The following is an 18,143-nucleotide window of genomic DNA, read 5'->3' on the forward strand; positions in this document are numbered from 1 at the left end:
ATTAGCACTGATTAACCAGGAGGAGAAGGAAAGCTGGCTCAGGTTACATATCCATGCACTCTGAGTACCAGAGCACAAAGTGTTCAGGTCAGGGTGCTCCTCAGTCACAGCCTCAGACACATGGGGTAAGCTGCTCCTGGCTGCTTTTAAGTAGACAGTAAGCACAAAAGCATCAGGGCTGGGCAGGGCTGGCCTGGGGCAGGACAGGATAGGGACCAGGGGCAAAAGGGGTCAGTGAGACACAGTCACTCCACAGGCTGTGGGCTTACTGGGCTGCCTTGGGAACATACCTCATCGCAGTTCTCCCTGATTCTCAGACTTTTACACTTTATCCCTTTGATTCCTCTTTTTCAGCATTCCAACCTGCGCAGTGGCAAAGCAGTGCTGCAGCAGCCCCAGGTTTGCTTGGGTGTTTTCAATGCCACGTGGAAAACAGACTCCAGAGCTGCTTGCTTGCAGTGCAAAACCGTGAGGCTCCTCTAACCTCAGGCTCTCAGCCCAGCTACCAAAAACCAGAGCTGACTCTGCAGGTCTGTTCCCATCTGTTGAGATGTATCAGGTCCACTTTGTTAGAGACTAAGGGCTGGGATGCCCTTCAGCAGGGAGCTCTGGTGTGTTCTGTCCAGTTGAAACAGAAGGAATTGCTGGTGGGAAGTGCTGTCTGCATGGGTGAATGGGACCTGTATGCACTCCTGAAGGAGCTCATTAAGAAATATGGGCAAATCCACTGTCTGCCCAGACTGAGAGGCCTCTGAGAGTCAAATTTTTGTCCTTCACACCCTGAGCTCTGAGTGCAGCAGCACTCCCTCAGCTCAGAGCTTACATCTGCAACCTTCAAATCCTTGGCTAAAGTTGTATCTTGCAAGGCAAAAGCAGAGACAGACCTTACAAAAGTGTCTTTCTTGTAACGGGGGCATCTTAAGGTGAGTTCAGCATCTGTTGAATAGTAATAACCTGATATCTCTTCTGTATTTCCTTACAAACAGCACTGAAGTGCTTACTTTTCCTTTACACAATATTTTATCACTTCATTATTAGTGGGAGCAAGACTTACAGCTGCTAGTGAACTCCGAGAGGCATGTAAGCCCTCCCACCTCCAGCACAAGTTGTCTGTAGCTGGCACTTCAGCAGAGGCAGCCTGAGACAGCCCTGCTCAGCTCTTCCTTCCCCAGCATGCTGGGGGTAAGGCTGCTTGGGAAACCTGGGAAGCATAACACAGTGTATTTGCTGCAGCATTTTAAGTACAAAGACACACCACGCTATGATTATTTTCCATGTGGATGTGAACACATGAAACGTGGTGTAATTTATAGGTATGTTAAAACTGCAATGCATGAGCTGCTAAGGTGACCAAGGATTGAGTGTCAGCAGCAGCCTGCAGGTCAGATTGCAGCAGGCATTGAAGTCTGAGGAATGCTCAAGGGCAGGTTCCTCTTGATTCTCTGAACTATGTGGCATTTGGTGAGGTGTACGTGGAGAGGGATGTCTCACCCTCTGCTTTCAGTGGTAGAAAGTGCTCTGGGCTTCCCCAGGAGTGCCATGGGCAGGAGTGGGTGGGGACTGAGAGCACGTCACAAGAACAGTCCTTGCAGTGCCATATGTGCCTCTGTCAGCCTAATGAAAGCCTAATAATTAGGATTGCCATTCTCTTTATCTTTAATTATGAGGTACCACTTTATTGTAGAGGGCAAAAGTAACCCTGTAATTAGCTCGTATGATTACTCAGTTATTAGCCAGTCTCTGATGCTGCAGACACCCAGGAGAACCCTTGGCAGGCTGTCACAGGGCTGTGTGGGTTGGATGGGACCCCTGGCAAAACTTCCCCATCCTACTACTGAGGCCATGCACAGACCCGACAGGGATGAGGACAGCACAAGGCTGCAAGCACGAGGGAATGACCTCTGGCACTGAGGTACTGCTGTCCAAAAGACTTTGTGTCAGCTTCTCTGGGCTGCTGAGGCCTCGCCATCCCACATCCCCAGAGCCCCCGTCTGGCTTCTCCCACCTGCACAGGCACAGGCTGGATTTCCCAGCTCCAAGGACCAGCCACGCTGACAGCCTGCGCTCACTGGGAGCAGCCTCCTGCCAGAGGGCATTGCTCAGCACAGCAATAGCCCAGCTGTTGGGAGCATGGGCTGAGAAACCAATGTGTTTATAAAACAAATTACTTAAGAAAGAAAGAATGAAGGGGTGCAGAAGGCTGCTGTGAGCAGCCCTGTGCTTCTCAGCCGTCTGACCCCAGCTCGTTCTGGTGCCTGGGGTTATTCCTCCCCAGGGCCAGGAGGTGGCATCGCCCCTGCCCAGGCAGGTGGCAGTCCTGCCTACCTTGCCTGGATCGGAAGGACTGAGAAGTTTATGTGGTCACTGCAGCGAGAGCCAAAGAGGCTTCAACTGGGCATGAGGGAGGAGAGCAGTGTGTTTGTGCAGGGAGCAGCTTGGCGTCGACCTGGCTGCCCGGTGCATGCAGGCTTACAGCTGCATGGGTTAATTTTTCCTTCTGCTGGGCAGGTGAAAACCCTGTTCTCAGCTTAGCTGCCACTGCTTGCCTGCATCCCACGCTCTGCTTGTCCCCTCCTCTCACCCCCGCCAGGTTTGCTTCTTTAGCTGAGCCATTCTGGGGGCCGGCTGATATTTCAGTCACTGAAGAAATTAGTAACTGATTTATGTAACATCTCGTGTGACTGACTGCAGGGTCTTCACAGAGAGACAACTGCTAACAAGAATGCTATCAGCAGAATAAGAAAAAGGGGCTCAGAACATACCCCACAGGGAAGTGTGGAATCACCCTGCAAGGTCAGATGCCACTCTGCTGCTGCAGTGGCACATGTACCTGTGTGCTGTGGCTGTGTCCTGTTTCACTGCAGCTCAGCTCTGCAGGTAAGGCCCAGCAGTCACGTTACCATGCTCTTCCCAGGGCTGACCAGAGCAGGTTCCCACCTTGCAAAGGAGATTCTGGTCTCCACTGTTTCTCCAGATGTCAGGCCAGGCCCTGTCCCAGCAGCACAGCATTTAGCACCGAGGTGCTGTGTTTCAGGGCCCGCTCAGGCTGGCATTGCCTGCCAGCAGCTCCTCCCCTGCTGCCCCTGCCCAGCTGCAGTGGTGCTGGCAGGCGCAGGAGCTGTGCTCAGCAGGGCTGGGTGCTGTAGGCTCTTGCTCCTCCTGGCTCCCTGCTGACACTTTGGTGTCTGTCTCTCACTTCTGGTCGTCAGTGCTTGTGGTGGGGCAGAAGGGATCACCCCACACATGCATGGGAAAACTTGGGCAGAACAATGCTGAGATGTCAGATCCTGCAGCTCTCCCTGACTCTCCTCGGGCTGAAGCTTTCAGCTGGGATAGTCCAGGGGTTATTTTGAGCATGCACATGTCCCTGGGCCACTGGTGGCAGACCTGACATCCCTGTGCAGGAATGGAAACCCCACTGGTTCAGCAGTGGTGGGCGGGAAGGCTGAGCAACATGCCAGCATCCCTCTCAGCAGCTGTGATTCAGTAGCAAAGGAAATAACAAAGAAATGCTTGCAAAATAAAAATGCTTTTGATGTGAATAGAAATGTTTGTAATAATCTGGATTTTTTTCATGTAAATAAGGCTCAGAAAATGTGTTTTGTCAAAGTGACACACAGCGAGCTGTAGTAGGTGTACGCATCTCAGGATAAAAGGAACAGAAGCCACTCACTTGATGAACCTGAAAGCTTTCTTAGAATTACAAAAGGAATAAACGATCTTAATCATATTAACTCCTGGGTGGTCGCCTCAGTCTTTGTGAGCAGTATTCATCACATCCCAGACAGGGTAGTTTTAAGCTTGCACAAAAGACAACTTCAGATGATCTCATGGTCTCCTTTTCGGCAGTGTGAATTATTGCTAACACCCAAAAGGCTGGGATTTGATTCCAACAGGACCGTGTCCATTTCAGCACACCTCAGCCTGGGATGACATCTGCTGCTCTCACCAGTAGAGCAGTGAGTGCTCTGTGGCAGCCTGCCAGGGCTCTGCCACATCCTCAGCACCCACCGGTGTCTCACAGGGGCTCTGCTGGCTGACAGCTGGTGGGGGCAGAGGAGGGGCTGCAGGAGCTGGAACATTCCCTTCTGCCATGCAAACAGCTGGATAGGAGCCGTGGCCCTCCTTGTGCCTCCCACAGGTACCATTCATGACAGAGCTACTTAGAGTGGCTCTTGCCCAAGGTCACAGCAGCTTAGCACAGCCCTGGCCAAGCAGCTGCAATCCTGACATCAACTATTGAAGCTGCTATATCATCATGTTTATAAAGCATGAAAAACAATGTCTGGAGTCTACCTTTCCCTCCAGCAGTGTGTTTTCAAAGGCAATTTCTCAGACTGTCTTTTGATCTCAGGTGAGAGGTGCAACTAAATTTTTGCCATACTGACATTGATTCAGCAGCTCTTGCCAGTCTTCTTGATTGTGAAATGAAATGTTCTTCACCAAAGGACTTATTCAAATGCAAAACGAATTAGGCTTTTTTTATCTTACTGCACATGTACTTCAGGAATTTAGGAATATTAAGAACCCCTAGAGACTACCTTCTTCTTTTCAGTTACCATGGTTCATCTTGACAAGCAGCAACACCCCCACTTGCAGGCAATGCCAGAGTTTTGGTTTTTGATGAGGGCAGGTGGGAACAATCCTGTATCATTTCTGGAAGAGGTGCTGGAGTCTGGGCACCTCAATGTGGTGGGTGAAGTGTTTTAAGAAAAAATACCACGGAGCAATGGAAACCAAATTAACCCCCCACTCTCCCTTTCCCATCCCCTCTCCTCCAACTGAGCTGGCAGGAGATGGCAAACATTTTAAAATTCAGTTTATTCACTCAGGATCCTGGCTATATGTTGTGGAGAGATTATAAAGTGAAAATGCACCAAGAGATGCTGTGCCCAACATTTACAATCTAAACTTGATCTGATACAATGTATGCATTGTCTCCCTACAAAGCTTGCACAGCTTCTGTCTCCAGCTCACCCCGGTTACTGCAGTATACCCCTGAAACCATAATCCTGCAGCAAATGTTAACACGTCTCACCAGCATGTTGTTTTCATTAAGTAACAACACAACACGAGGATGAGATAAACTGACTTATGAAAACCCTTCATGTGTATTGCCTACAAACAGAAAGTTCACCTTCCTGTCTCCTTATGGGAAAAAATGATGAAGCAAAGTGCTTTTTTATTGCCTAACCTAGTTTCTTTTCAGGAATAGAAAAAACTGTAAACATTTTTAGCCTCAATTTATATCTTACACAGGAGTAGAGTGTGTGCAGGACAGGATCCAGCAGTGAGTGACCTCTGCTTCACACAGGAGTGGCTCATGGATGAATCAGTCTGGTTTAGATCATAAATGCTCACACAAAATACGGCTTTGCTCCACAGGATGGAGAAGCAGAGTATTGCAAGTGGCTGTTGCAAGTTTGCAGGCTCAACTCTGCATGCAGGCTGTGTTTCCCATGGGCTGTGATCACAAAGGGTGTTCCCCCAGTCCCCGTGCAGACACTGTGCCTCGTGCCCTTGCAATCAGGGACCTCACCCAGTAGAAAATTCCGCTTGGTTTTCAGCTGGATCAGATTTCTGATTGTGAAACCACATGAAGAGATGCGTAGGATAGCCCAGTCCTCCTGGGAAAGAAACAGCAGGACTGTAAATCTTTCCCTGCAGTGTAAACTACAACTTTTGCCATGATGCTTTTGCTCTTCATTTGCAGCACGTGCTTTCTGCCTTGTTGAGCTTCCAGCACAGTTTCTCTGAAGGACAACAGCAGTACTGATTTCAGAAACAGCCAATTCCCCACCCAGGATTTGGTGCAGCACAGCACAAGGACCAGGTTCCCTAACTGGCCTGTACCCACTTCAACAGGGGACTACGTGGGAGCACCATGGCTCCTTTCCTTCATTTTGCAGGGGAGAGAGAAGGTCAGTGTCCTGGCAAGCACCACTCCATGCAGTTAGCATCAACATGGTGCAGGCAGCTTTGAATTACAGCTAAGAAAAATGTGTCCAGGTCCCATTTGCAGGTTTCCCAAATGCTTTTTCTGCTTGAATAGTTATTCTCAGCAGCATGTGGCTTTGCATGTATGACAGGTTGAATCAAAGGTTTATTGTCTGTGCAGCTCCTCTGTTTATTCAGAGATTATGATTTTGGCAAGAAACAGCTTCTTGAGGCCCTGGGGTGTCTGTAGGCACAGGGGTCATGGCAGGCATCAACCCTGTCAAGGGGTGGCTCTGCTGCCCTCCTGCTTCAGCCACATAAGCACATTGAGAATTAAGAATTGAGAGAAACCTGGAGGGTTTTGCAGGAGTTGCTTTCCCCACGGCTTGGCAGCAAGGGAATTTGTTATAAAAACAACAGGGTTGAGAATCTCCCTGCTACTTGGATTGTCACCTCCAGCCATGCAGAGGGTGCCCTTCTGGAGTTCCACACCCACCAGCTCCAGAGTGCTGCCACAGCTGCCTGCTCCTGGGGACAGGGAGCTTTAAACACATGGAGCCTGGCACTGATGTGGGGGCAAGGGGCAGCAGACAAGGCTGCACACACAGAACAGAGCAGGCATGAGTAAGATACAGAGGGGCAGCTCCTCTGAATTCAGCCATCAAAAACATGGCTTCCTGCCCATCAGAGGAGGGAAGGGCATCTCCAGGAGATCCCTGTGTCTGTTACACACTGCATTAGTCACCCATGTAGAGGGACCCATTCTTTTCTCCTGGCTTTAGAGGGGCCCACAGGGATTACTAGTCTCCTGCAGGTTGAAGTCTGCTCCTGGAGACAGGTGGAAGGGACACTCCCACTCTGCCTTCTCCATCTCCAGTAACAAGTCCAAAGGTTAGACACTTTACAATTCAGCACCACAGCCTCTGCTATGGTTTGATGCTGAGGAATACTGTCCAGCAGTCATTGGGCTCAAAACTGCTTTGTTAGGCTGGATGTGGTGTTGAAATGTGCAGCCTGACATCTTTCTAGTACATGACCTACCACATCTGACACTTGCTGTCATGAGAATGATGCTGTCCTATAAGCAAGGCAAAAAGAAAGATTTTGGGTATTCTGGATAGAAAACATGTTGCTGCTCTACTAAGAGAGCCAGAATTCATTATTTAATACAGAAAATGAAGTTTCAGTTTGGACTGCCAACAGTGCTCACTTGCAGGCACCAAGGCTTTAGTACTTATGCCTCTGGACATTTCTCCACTGAGGCTACACAGAGCAGATGGAGCTGCCAGGCAGTTATGGACAGAGAAATGAACTTCAGCATCGTGTTCAGCCTCTGGGGGAATTCTGCAGATGCACTGAACAACAGCTGAGAGCATAAGCCCCCAGGGCATGTGTTTGCTATGCCCTGTAGAGCCCAGCACATCATTTTCTACCATTAACAACAGCAGAAACATCTCCTGATAGGTTTTCCTCTTCTCTCAGACAATTCTGCATCTTCTGAGAATTCTGAAAAATAACACACCCTTCTCTCAGTGCTTCTTCCTCAGCTACAGAATAATCAGACTTCTGCACAGCATCCTCAGGCTCTCCTCAGAGATGCAGTTGAAGGTGGGTGTCAGATACTTTCAACAGTAGCTCTTAAGTAACTACAAAAGTACTTGGCTTTTCATCAACAACATTATCAACACTTTCATTTTTTGAAAGGTAGATTTTATTTCTTGCTGTAATATACCACTGAAATTACATTAGAGTGTCTGATAGCTTCTTGATCTGTCATTTTGGTGGGTTTTGTGTTTTATTGTCAGATGCATATGGTCTTAAGGCACTTCAGTCTATGATACAACTGGAAGCCTTAGCACACCCCACATGATAGAAAAGACATAATTAAAGAGGTTCTCATACAAAAAACAGTATCAGAGTCAATTCTGCAGGACTTGCAAGTAAAAGAAAAATGTATTATCATAGTGTAGCAGACATTTCTTTAATCAAGAGAAGGTCATCTGGCTCATCTCTTGTGGACATTTTATTTTATCATGAAGGATACTTAACTGGTTCACTAATTTGTTCCAGGAACCTTGTTAGGGAGAGTGTGATGTAGCTTTTGCTCCATATGTGACATGAAGTCTGTTCCAAATTCAGCTTACACTCCTTCAGAAATATCTGTGATTTTGTATAAGGTTTTAATTACATCTTGAGGTTTCTTGTTTGAATAATACATGCTTTAATCAAACATTTCAATTAAAAGATCTCTTATAAGAACTTTAGTCAAACCTGGCAGCCCTGCAGACTGAATTCCATTCTTTAGCCAGGGAATAGGAGCAGGAGCAAGGCAGTCAGCCACCTTGAATTTCTCTGCCAATGTCTCAGGTGTGGCCTTTAGGGATAGCTTTTAGGGGCAGAGAAAAGTTTAGGCTTCCTCATTACCCTTCCAAGAAAATGTAATTTCCTATTTTCACCCCACAAAACGTAGATCCCCAGTGAGGGTTGGTGTGGCTGCAGCACAGAGAGCTGGCCCTTCCCTGGGAGAGCTGTGTCACCTGCAGTCTGCACTGGAGGCCTGCAGGAAATCCATCCAGCTCCTTGTGGGTTTATCCCTCACAATGCCTTCCCCAGTGGAGGAGGAGGGGCAGGAGATTGGTCACATTATCACCCCAGGTTCAAACAAACTGAATTCCTGTGGGACCAGTTTGGAATACTGCATCAGTGAGGACAATGACAGCCACACACTTAGGCTCTCCTGATGGCTCAGGGCTGACTCTGCATTCTCTGGTTGCCTTGTCATTCACACTGTCAGCCTTGGACAGGACAGTTCACATCCCAAAGCTTTAATGACCATAATGCATTAACTGGCTAATCTGCAAAAATGCCTCATGCCTCCACTGTGCCAGCCTGCTGGGAAGGGAACTTCATGGCTTTGCTGGAATTTGCTCTGTTTCAGAGAAGGGAGGCACAGCTGGGAGTGCAGCCCTGGAGCACTCCTGTGGTCAGCTGCAGGTGCTCAACACACACATCACCCACTCCAGGTGCTCATGGGGACAGGGAAGCAGCAAGACTTACAGAACAGAACCAAGAGAATGATCTCTTGAACTTCTTTGGGGAAGAAGATTCCTTTCCCCTTTGCAACAAAATACCATAAATACAGTATTACCTGAAGAAAGTGAACAGGCAATATGTAATTGGACACCTTCTTTCATCCATTTCATGAAGAAAAGAGAAAAAAAGAAAAATATTTAAATTCAGAGGTAGAAAATCCAGATCTTTCTTAGCCTAAAGTTTTTAAAGTTTCTTCTTAAGTCAATTACTTGGCTGAAACCAGCCCAGCAACTTTTGTCTTCCCTTTGTTATCAATCCCAAGGTATTAGGAGGATAAAGGAGAAGGTGACTCATGAATCAGTGTGGCTCTTTAGAGATATGAGGCACAGTCTGGGGAGGCTGCAAACTCATCACAGACTTCATCCCTGTGATCACTGGAAATCATCCTTCCCCTCCACACATATATTTTCTGTCACCACCATCTGGCCATCTAGTCATTGATTTTAGCCTTTCATCTGACTTCCAGAGGTTTCCCTAATGAAGTGCAGTTTGACTAGAGAGCATCCTGGATCCATCCTTTACATTTCCATGGGTTTGGAATACTACAAAAATATTTAACAAGGGACTTTGGAGATTTTTGCCCCCCTGCTGTTATTATGTTTATTCCACTTTAGGAAGATTTTCCACTGCACTCCAACCATTAGAGCTATTTCTTTCCCCCTCTTGAAAATCCATCACCTTCTGCTTTCCCAACCCCACACCTCTCTCCCAATCTGCTGATCACTCCTGAGAAACCCCTGGGCTTCCTTAGTCATTTTGTCTGCCATGGCAGTTGCTCCTGACAGCAGGAGCCAGGGAAGGCAGCTGGGTGGGCAGCAGGCAGGTAGCTCCCACATCATGGGTGGAGATTGTCCTTGGCTAGAGCAGGCTGAAACTCAAGTCTGATTTTCATTTTACTTTGCAAGCCTTCAAAGCCTTTGGCCTTGTATTTATGGCAGATTCCAGGGCAGGGAAGAATTGTTCCTGGTATATGTCACTGGAACAGTCACTGAACAGAACTCCCCTACCTGACCAACCCCTCAGGATAATAATTTTCAGCTTCTGCAGTAATGGAACAGGAGAAACTGTTGAGTCTTTGATGACATGCCCCAGCACCCACCAGATACTGGCAGGTTATTTAGCTCAGAAAACTCCAAATCAATTAGGCACTTCCTTAAAAACTCTTCTCTGTGCAGCATCTGGTGTCTTCACTCCAATGATGATGTCATTTTACAGGTTCCCCTAGGACGTTAATTGTGACCTAAATTTCTACTGTGGATAGCAGTACAACCAAAACCAGATTTTCATCAGCATCTCATCAGTTTTGCCAGTAACACAGGCCTGATATATGCCTAGCATATAAATTCTTAATTTAGAAAAAGGCAGGGAAAAAGGAAAAAAATATACAAATCTAACTGTGCTTTTGAAAGTCACATTTAATGAACCTGATTCCATTTTGCATTAGGTCCAGACCATTTTTCTAGGTTGCAATCTGTCTAAAAAGTCTCATGTACCAAGTCCATGTGTGGACAGCTTGGGAAGCACCTCCCAGTCATACAACATGGAAGGTCCCCCTGCATGTGCCACTCGAATGGCCCCAGCTCAGAGGGCAGCCTCGGAAGTAGGGTTGTGTAATCTCCTGTGCTTTGAGGTTGAATTTTTGCTGCCTCACTTCCCTATCTCTCTCAGCACGTCTTCTTACTTCCTTTTGTTTTAGTCTTGCCATCAGCATTTTCTTTGCTCACCTCACCAAAGTGTCTGTTTGCATTCTTTGGAAAATAACTATTTATCTTCCAGAATACTTAACACTACAGAGTTATCTTCCCTAACACTTAAACATAAACTGTTTCTATAGCCCAGCTGTGCAACCTGCTGTTTTGTTGGGGCTTTAGCATACAATGAATTTCAAGCCTGACAAAAATAGATTGGGAAAGATGGATAGTCTACAAAATTTGCTATGCAGAAGTTAGACTTCTTTAATACTACTGATGGGCAGTAGGAAGTAAAATCCATCCTTATGCTTTGGCAGGTCAAGCTATGCTGGAATTGCAGAATGACCATCAACCTGCTTCACCTTGGAGGAGGAAATTGCTCACTGCTAATGTTTGTTGCATTAGGTAATAGACCTACACTTCTGTTTTCCTATTACAGCATAGGCACCTTGTGTCAGTAATTTTCTGCTCTAGTGTAAGAGCCTTTCACCCTTCCATGATCACTGCTCCTCAACACATGGCATGATGAGCAGCTGGTGAATGGTCTGGATTCACACTGCAATGCCTTAGATCACTGAGCTTAGGTCAAAGCTCAGCTGCAAGCAGTGAGGAGTTAACCTTCCTCTACCTTGAATGGAACTGTGAAGCTACATGAAGAAAAACTGCCAGGACTCAAAACACACAAAAATGCTTTGCTGAAGTTCCGTGTTTTCTCTACAAAGCTTACTGGAATCCCCTTCGGTCACCCCAGAAACATCCTTTGATTAGGAAAATTCTCATTCATGAAATGCCACTTGCTGGCAATCCAGAGACAACCTCACTGACCTAGAAGGGTTCTCCAGTTTGTTTTGGCAGTAGGAGTGGAATTAGACATGCTGATGCTAAATGGCTTAGCATTAGCAGCAAAACAGCTTAAATACCCTGTCCTAGAAGGTTAAACTGCAATGAGCCTCTTAAAAAACACTCAGTGCATTGGACAAGCACTCAGCTCTGTGGCACAAGGTTGGGGATCAGTCTTCCTCTCACCTCCCCGTGTGGCTATACAGCAGCAGAAAGTGTCAATCCAGAGGAAAACATTTCCAAGTATTACTTTTGAAACGTAAATAAAATTGTCAAATTTAGATGTAAAGAAAAAACTCGGCAGAATTACATTTGACATTAATCTAAGAATAAGGATATTCTATTTTGATGAAGATTTATACTTGAGCAAATCTTTCCTCTTTAAGGAACATAAAAAATTCAGCAGCAGGGGCTTGCCTTTGCAAATTTACACATTGACAAGGTGTTGTGTCTGTCCCACAGGTCACCTGGGGTCCACACCAGCCTGCCTGGGATGGTCTGCTGTGATGGCAGCTCAGGTGTATGACATTTAGATTTTATGTGGCTGGCTCCCTCATCTATAGCTAATGGCACTGCCAGTGAATGCTTCCAATATGCTGATATCACTTTACTCACCAAAATATGTTATTCCTGATGAGATGCTCCAACTTTAAAGCACTACAGCACAGTTTAATCAAGGGACCAAGACTAAAAGCAAGGAGAAGAAAGAATACAAAGCAAACAAACAGTAAAGGAGTAATTTCTCCCACTCAAACCAATGTTTCCTGTCAGGCAAGAGATGTCTGGTCAACAAAAGTAATTTGCTAAGTTGCTTCAGAGAAGGACATCAATAGTATGAAAGAAACCACCATAAAACACACTCACCCTAAGAAAGAACAAAAGTAAGGTAGTCTATGGTTGAAAATGCTTGTTTTCTTCAACTATTTTCCAATTCCTTTTCAAGACAAGCCCCAGACATGCAATCCAGGGCATGACGTATTTGAAGTTCTGTCCTTGAAACCTTTTCTTTTTGCCCTCTTCCTCCCAGTCAGGAGTCACACAAAGTAATGGGTCTGCAATAAATCACAGCATTCCAGATCTGCATCAAGTAGCTGAGTTAGGGGGGCCCTGTGTTTCAGCTTCCTTCAGGGCTACTTTCAGCCACTACAGTCTGGTAACATCTAGAGACTTTGCCAGGAGGGCAAAACAACTATCTGAGCAGTGACCTTAAAATTTTTTGCAAAAAAAATCTGCAAAAAAAAAATTTCTGCAGAACAGCTCTACCAGAAAGTCCTCCAAAGATATCTAAAACAGCCATGTTTGCTACAGGAATCTTGGATGTTCCAGAAATGTGGGTTCCTGAGAGGCCAAGCAAAACTGCATGGCTTGCAGAGTGAACCTCCAAAGCCCTTAGGAACTCCTGCTTCCAAGCCATAATTGCTGCATTTTGCCTGGGACCAGAATCTGAATTGTCATTTTCTCCCTAGTTCTAAAAAAAGCAATTTGGCATGTGGCATGATTGACTTGGCTCTACCCTGTATGTATTTCACTGCTAATAACTTAGCCCACTGGAAATCCAGCAGGTGTATCCTCATTTGATGGTGGAGATAAGGGATGCCTGGTTAGAGCCTCTGCCCAGGATCCAGGAGTCCTCCCACCAGTGCTGATGGGAAGGCTAATGCTCCCCGTGTCCCTGCTCATCTGCAAAGCAAACCTACACCTTTAGAATAGTTCATTCTGTTTCAAGCACATGGTTAAAGACGGATGTGCTTTGCATCTACTGAAGCTACACCTCAGCCTTGCTGAGGTGATTTGACTCTAAACTCAAAGAACTGGTGATAATGCGAAGTGCTGACTCCAGAAAAATCACACCAACCCTGAGACCAAACCAGGAGAGCTGCCTCAGCTTTTCTGCTTTCAGCTGGAAACTGAATTACACAGGACAGAAAGTCTTCAGAGCACTTTTCTGTCACTCATCTCTCAAAAGCAGAGCTTGGAGACAGCAGAGCACAATGTAAAGAACATTGAATTGAGCTTAATTATCTGGATTCATGCTGAAGTTGTCTCTTGTCATGAATACTTCTGAATTTTTCAAAAAGGAAGTAGTTGTTATGGCACTTAGCATTTGGTAGGTTTAAAAATTTTTTTGTTGTGGTTATTTCAAACCAAGCTACAAGAGAATAGAAAAAAAAAGGAGAAAAATCCTTAGGACAAATGGTTTTGTCACAGAAGAATAAACAAACAAAGCAACCTTTACTGTAGAATTTGTAACCCCATGAGTTGAAAAGCATGTCTGGGTCTCACTCAACACAACTAGTAGCTCCTACTACTACAGCTAACAGGCAATGCCAATTTTTCAAAGGGTGGGGTAGGCAAAACATAATTTTCAGTTAAATCAGTAAGATTAATGCAAGGTCTCTGAATACAACTCAAAAGTAACAGTGATTGTTCAGAACAGTTCTCACATGAGTTTTTAGGCACCCTAAACCCACACCAGTAGCAAACAAATTCCCCTGTTTAAAGGGTATTTTGAATAATCATTTTCAGGAAGGCTGGGATTCCCTATCTTCCAACAAATTTTAACTGTACTTTGGAAGAAAATACAGCTACTTACCATTTAAAAAAAAAATCCCAATAGAGTTGGGAAAAGTGGCTACACCTTGACTTTCAACGAATTTTCTTATCCAAAGGGCTGTATGTCCTTCCTTCTTTCTGACCTCTGTCCAGAATCTGGAAATACCAGCCTGCCAGGACCTTGCAGAGCTGTCAGTTACTGGCAATAGGGAATCATACCCCATTGATATCACAGGCTGCCTGCTGCACAGCTGTCTCACAGCAGAAAGTGCAGTCAACTGAGCTATCTGCCTTCCCAGAAGTGCAATAGGTGCTACCTGGGCTGTCAGGCCTGCTTCTGCAGTGCCCTGAAGTTGCAGCTGTAGTGCTTCTGGGTGGCCACAGCATCATCCCGGGAGGTTCCCCCTTCAGAGGGGCACAGGGAATGCCAGGCTGCCCTAGGTGCAATGGGGGGTTCAGCACAGACACCCCCAATCCCTCGTTTTGCCTGTTCAAGTTGTGTCACTCGTCCATCGTTTGTAGCCCCGTGCAGATCCCAGAGGAATGTGTTCACTGTGTGGTGTCAGTCCTGCACTCAACACTCAGAGCGTTTTCTGCTCAGCAAAGCAGGAGGCAGCACCACTGCACTTCAGAGCCTTCAGCCTCAGAACAAGGAGTCCAAACACATGAAAACACACTCAGAGTAACAGCAGGCTGATCACTCAGTACAGGACATTTTCTCATTGTCACATATTATAGATCATTTGAGAAGAATGGGGGAAATGAAGACTCCAGGTGAACCTTCTGTGGTATTTTAATGATCAGCCTAACTGCTGGGATCAGAGCAGGCTATCTTAAACAAAACCCACACCATCCAGTGACCTATGTAGATACCTTAATATTTTGTGTTTAAAGGCACAAGAGTATAGTATTTCTTCTGCTGTATTTCACTCACTTGATTGAATGTTCTTAATTTTCATGAATACTGTAATTTCTCCAGGTACATGGAATAACTTCACTAAACCTTATTACTCAAAACTTTCCTTAACAGTTGGATAAAGGTTAAAAAAAAAAAAAGAGACATTTTCCAAGGCACATTGTTTCATCTAGTTTAAGTTTAAATATTTACTTTACCATGCGAGCTGAAAGTCACATCCTTTCAGTAAGAGAAGCAGGCAACATCTTCATTAAAGCCTCTCTAAGAGACAGAACTCACATTTGCTATAGAGCTGTGGTCCTTCCTTTCTAAAAGTGGATCAAATATCCCCAATGGTATTTTTTAAGTCATGGTCTGTAAACTTGCCTCGCTTCCAGGCTGGAATGTAGCTCTTTGTTTTGTAAATGTATTTGATTACTTTTTCCTTTTGACAAGTGCTTTCATGTATTAAAGAAGTCATTGCTACTTTTTCACTGGTGACTCAGAGATGTACCAAGCTCTCCTTAGCCTCATTAACCTCTGCCCTCCATACTCTGCCCTTTTCCCTGTTCTTAATCAGATTCTAATTCTTTTTATGTGTTGTAACAGATTATGACCTTCCAATTCTAGGAATGGTGACTATGTCCCTAACTACTTCTATAAAGGTGTAAGGTTATCCTAACCACCTTTTCTACCAATCTCAATCCTTAAATACCAGGATAAAGGGCTCAGATATTTCCAGAAAGGGAACATCATGATCTAAATGCAATGATGCAAACTTTTTCCTAAAAATACAATAATTAGCTTGTAAAAGTAAGACCCATAACTTGCTTAAGTTAATTGCATGTGCAAATGGGTAAGGCAATTGAGTTCATGTTCAGTGAAGTGTTCAACTCATTCCTCCAGGTATCAAGATTAACCTGATAACTTTTCAACCAAATAAACAGTATCTAAAACTAGAAAATACTTATACTGTCCTTACAGGTGCAGCTCAATCAAGAAAAAGCTACTCAAGCTTCCCTCATGTTGACTATGTAAGTAAAACATTAATATTTTAATACAATTCAATTATTTTCCAATTATTTTCCTCAGTACTGGACAGAGATGTGACACTGTTTGAAAATCTCAATTTACCTGTAACTATTTCAGTTTCATGGCAAGCATCTACAAATGCTGTAGTTACTCTGAATATCATCAGTGCACACCTCGCTGGGGATGAGGAATGGAAGAGCATCATTGCTTCATTACTCTGGGCTTTTCCACAAACTGAGCTGTGGTGTCTTTATCCTCTGGACAATGTGGAGGCTCCTGCTCAGTTCCCTTTAAAGACCCAACAGTAACAAGCCAGGGACTTCCATATAAATGGACCTATTCCAGAAGGTCAGCTCTCAAAGAAGTTTGTATGCCTTTTGCTCTAAGTCTGGGGACCATCTACGTTTGTTAAGGCATCTCCAGAGTTCCAGCTGGACAGTCAGAAAGCTTAGGCACCTGAGGTTGAAAGCTAACTAATTAGAGCAATCTTAAAATCAGGTATCAAGTATTCAATCTCAACTTCCCTGAAATGAACTAAATGCCTAAACACAACATGTATTAAAATTTCCATAAGAGAAATACACTTCCATATTGAATTTCTGTGGAATATTGCCATTACTCTAAAAGGTGTGGGAAGACAGATGACATGAAATCTACACCAAAGGTAGTTGAAAAGTCCATTCATAAAACTTTTATTCCACTTACATCAACTTAATACACATGTTCTGAACAGTTATGCTTGGATTGTTCATGAAAATTTCATAAGACATTAAACAAAGCTAGCCATCATCTCAAGTTATTTCCCTGTTAACTATTTTTACAGCACATGCATGTTAGGCAAGTATCAAAAAAAAAAATCACAAAAGCAAAAAACCTAAAAAAGTTAAATACATGGGTTTTTGTTTTACTGCTGTGCTCGATATACAGTGTCATTATGAATATCAAGCAAATCATTTTTTACTGCATCTTTACTTGTACATTTGTTCTTAGGTTGCTTAAACCATTTAAATACAAATAAAATGTGTAGCAAAAATAATGAAAGCAACAGCAGGTAACTTTACAAATAATGGAATGTGAACCGTTTCTCTGTCCTTCTCTAGAGAAAGCTGACTGGGTTATCAAACTGTCTTAAGGAACACTTCAGCTGCAATCAAAGATGTACACTTGATTGGAATATTCCACAGATGTCACATGTTCACCTGACATGTAATATCTATGGGACATCAGTTTATTCGCAGCCATGTGTGCTCCAGCTCGGATATTCACTCTAACTACACCTGTGGCTGCAACATTGATTATCCCTTTTTTCCATCGTGACAGACCAATATGCAAGCAGTCATCTTTGCCTGACATAGAAAGCTGTTTTAACACTGGCCTTGTGGGAAGCCACAATGTACCAAAAGTACTATGCCAAACATGTAAAACTTGTATAAAAATTTCACAACCCTATATTGGCCACCTCAGATGAAAACAGATAAATTCCCCAAATGTTAACTGGCTCTATTCCCCTAATATTAAACAAAACCACATGGGAAATATAGAAATCCAAATAGAAGTAACATAAACCTGTCAAATCGTAAACAAAAACTATTTGTGGGACAGCATGGATGACAAATGGTCTACTGTTTAAATTTCAGAATGAGGCAGACGGAAGTTGGAAGGCTGGTTAATTCTCCCCTCCTTCTCCTGCTTCGGCTTCATCTCCTTGGGTATCCGATGTCCACAACTGTTTGGGAAAGAAAACAGAATAATATCTATATTATTACACATTTATGACTAATAATTAGTAAGTAGTTTTTAGAAAGAAGGCCTATGTCTTAATAACACTTCTAAGAGGTCCTGCTAAGCACTGTGGAGAAAGAAAAAGCACACAGTAACATGAATCCATTTCTTGGTTAGACAAAATGGAAATTCTGTTCTAGGTGACCCAACTCTACACTGCATTTAACGAGCAAGTTTATGAACAGTCAAAACCCAAGTCTCTTACCCACAGGGCTCACTCAAATATGACTAACACACAGGCAAGAATCAGACCTACAGATCAGATAAATGAGAATCAGGAACTAATAGAAATTTGTTTCCCCTCACGTAGGTTTTACACA

General features: G+C 44.5%; 1 protein-coding gene and 1 long non-coding RNA gene across 2 annotated transcripts in view; one reads left to right on the top strand and one right to left on the bottom strand.

Annotated features, from left to right (window-relative positions):
* LOC146442297 (uncharacterized) lies at nucleotides 1-16,982 on the top strand. The gene is made up of 6 exons (XR_014850218.1): nucleotides 1-530; nucleotides 2,692-2,877; nucleotides 5,714-5,921; nucleotides 7,420-7,545; nucleotides 11,039-11,126; nucleotides 12,024-16,982. It is a non-coding gene; the product is annotated as an uncharacterized LOC146442297 (long non-coding RNA).
* The window catches only part of YWHAZ (tyrosine 3-monooxygenase/tryptophan 5-monooxygenase activation protein zeta), a 26,477-nt gene continuing 25,051 nt past the window's right edge, over nucleotides 16,718-18,143 (bottom strand). The window contains exon 6 of the mRNA XM_085053327.1: nucleotides 16,718-17,767. Within this exon, the coding sequence (XP_084909453.1) occupies nucleotides 17,708-17,767 (60 nt within the window). The 3' untranslated portion in view covers nucleotides 16,718-17,707. The remainder of the gene's footprint in view (nucleotides 17,768-18,143) is intronic.

This window comes from Lichenostomus cassidix, chromosome 2 (assembly GCF_008360975.1).
Source record: "Lichenostomus cassidix isolate B80296 chromosome 2, HeHo_3.0, whole genome shotgun sequence".
Classification (NCBI taxonomy): Eukaryota; Metazoa; Chordata; class Aves; order Passeriformes; family Meliphagidae; genus Lichenostomus; species Lichenostomus cassidix.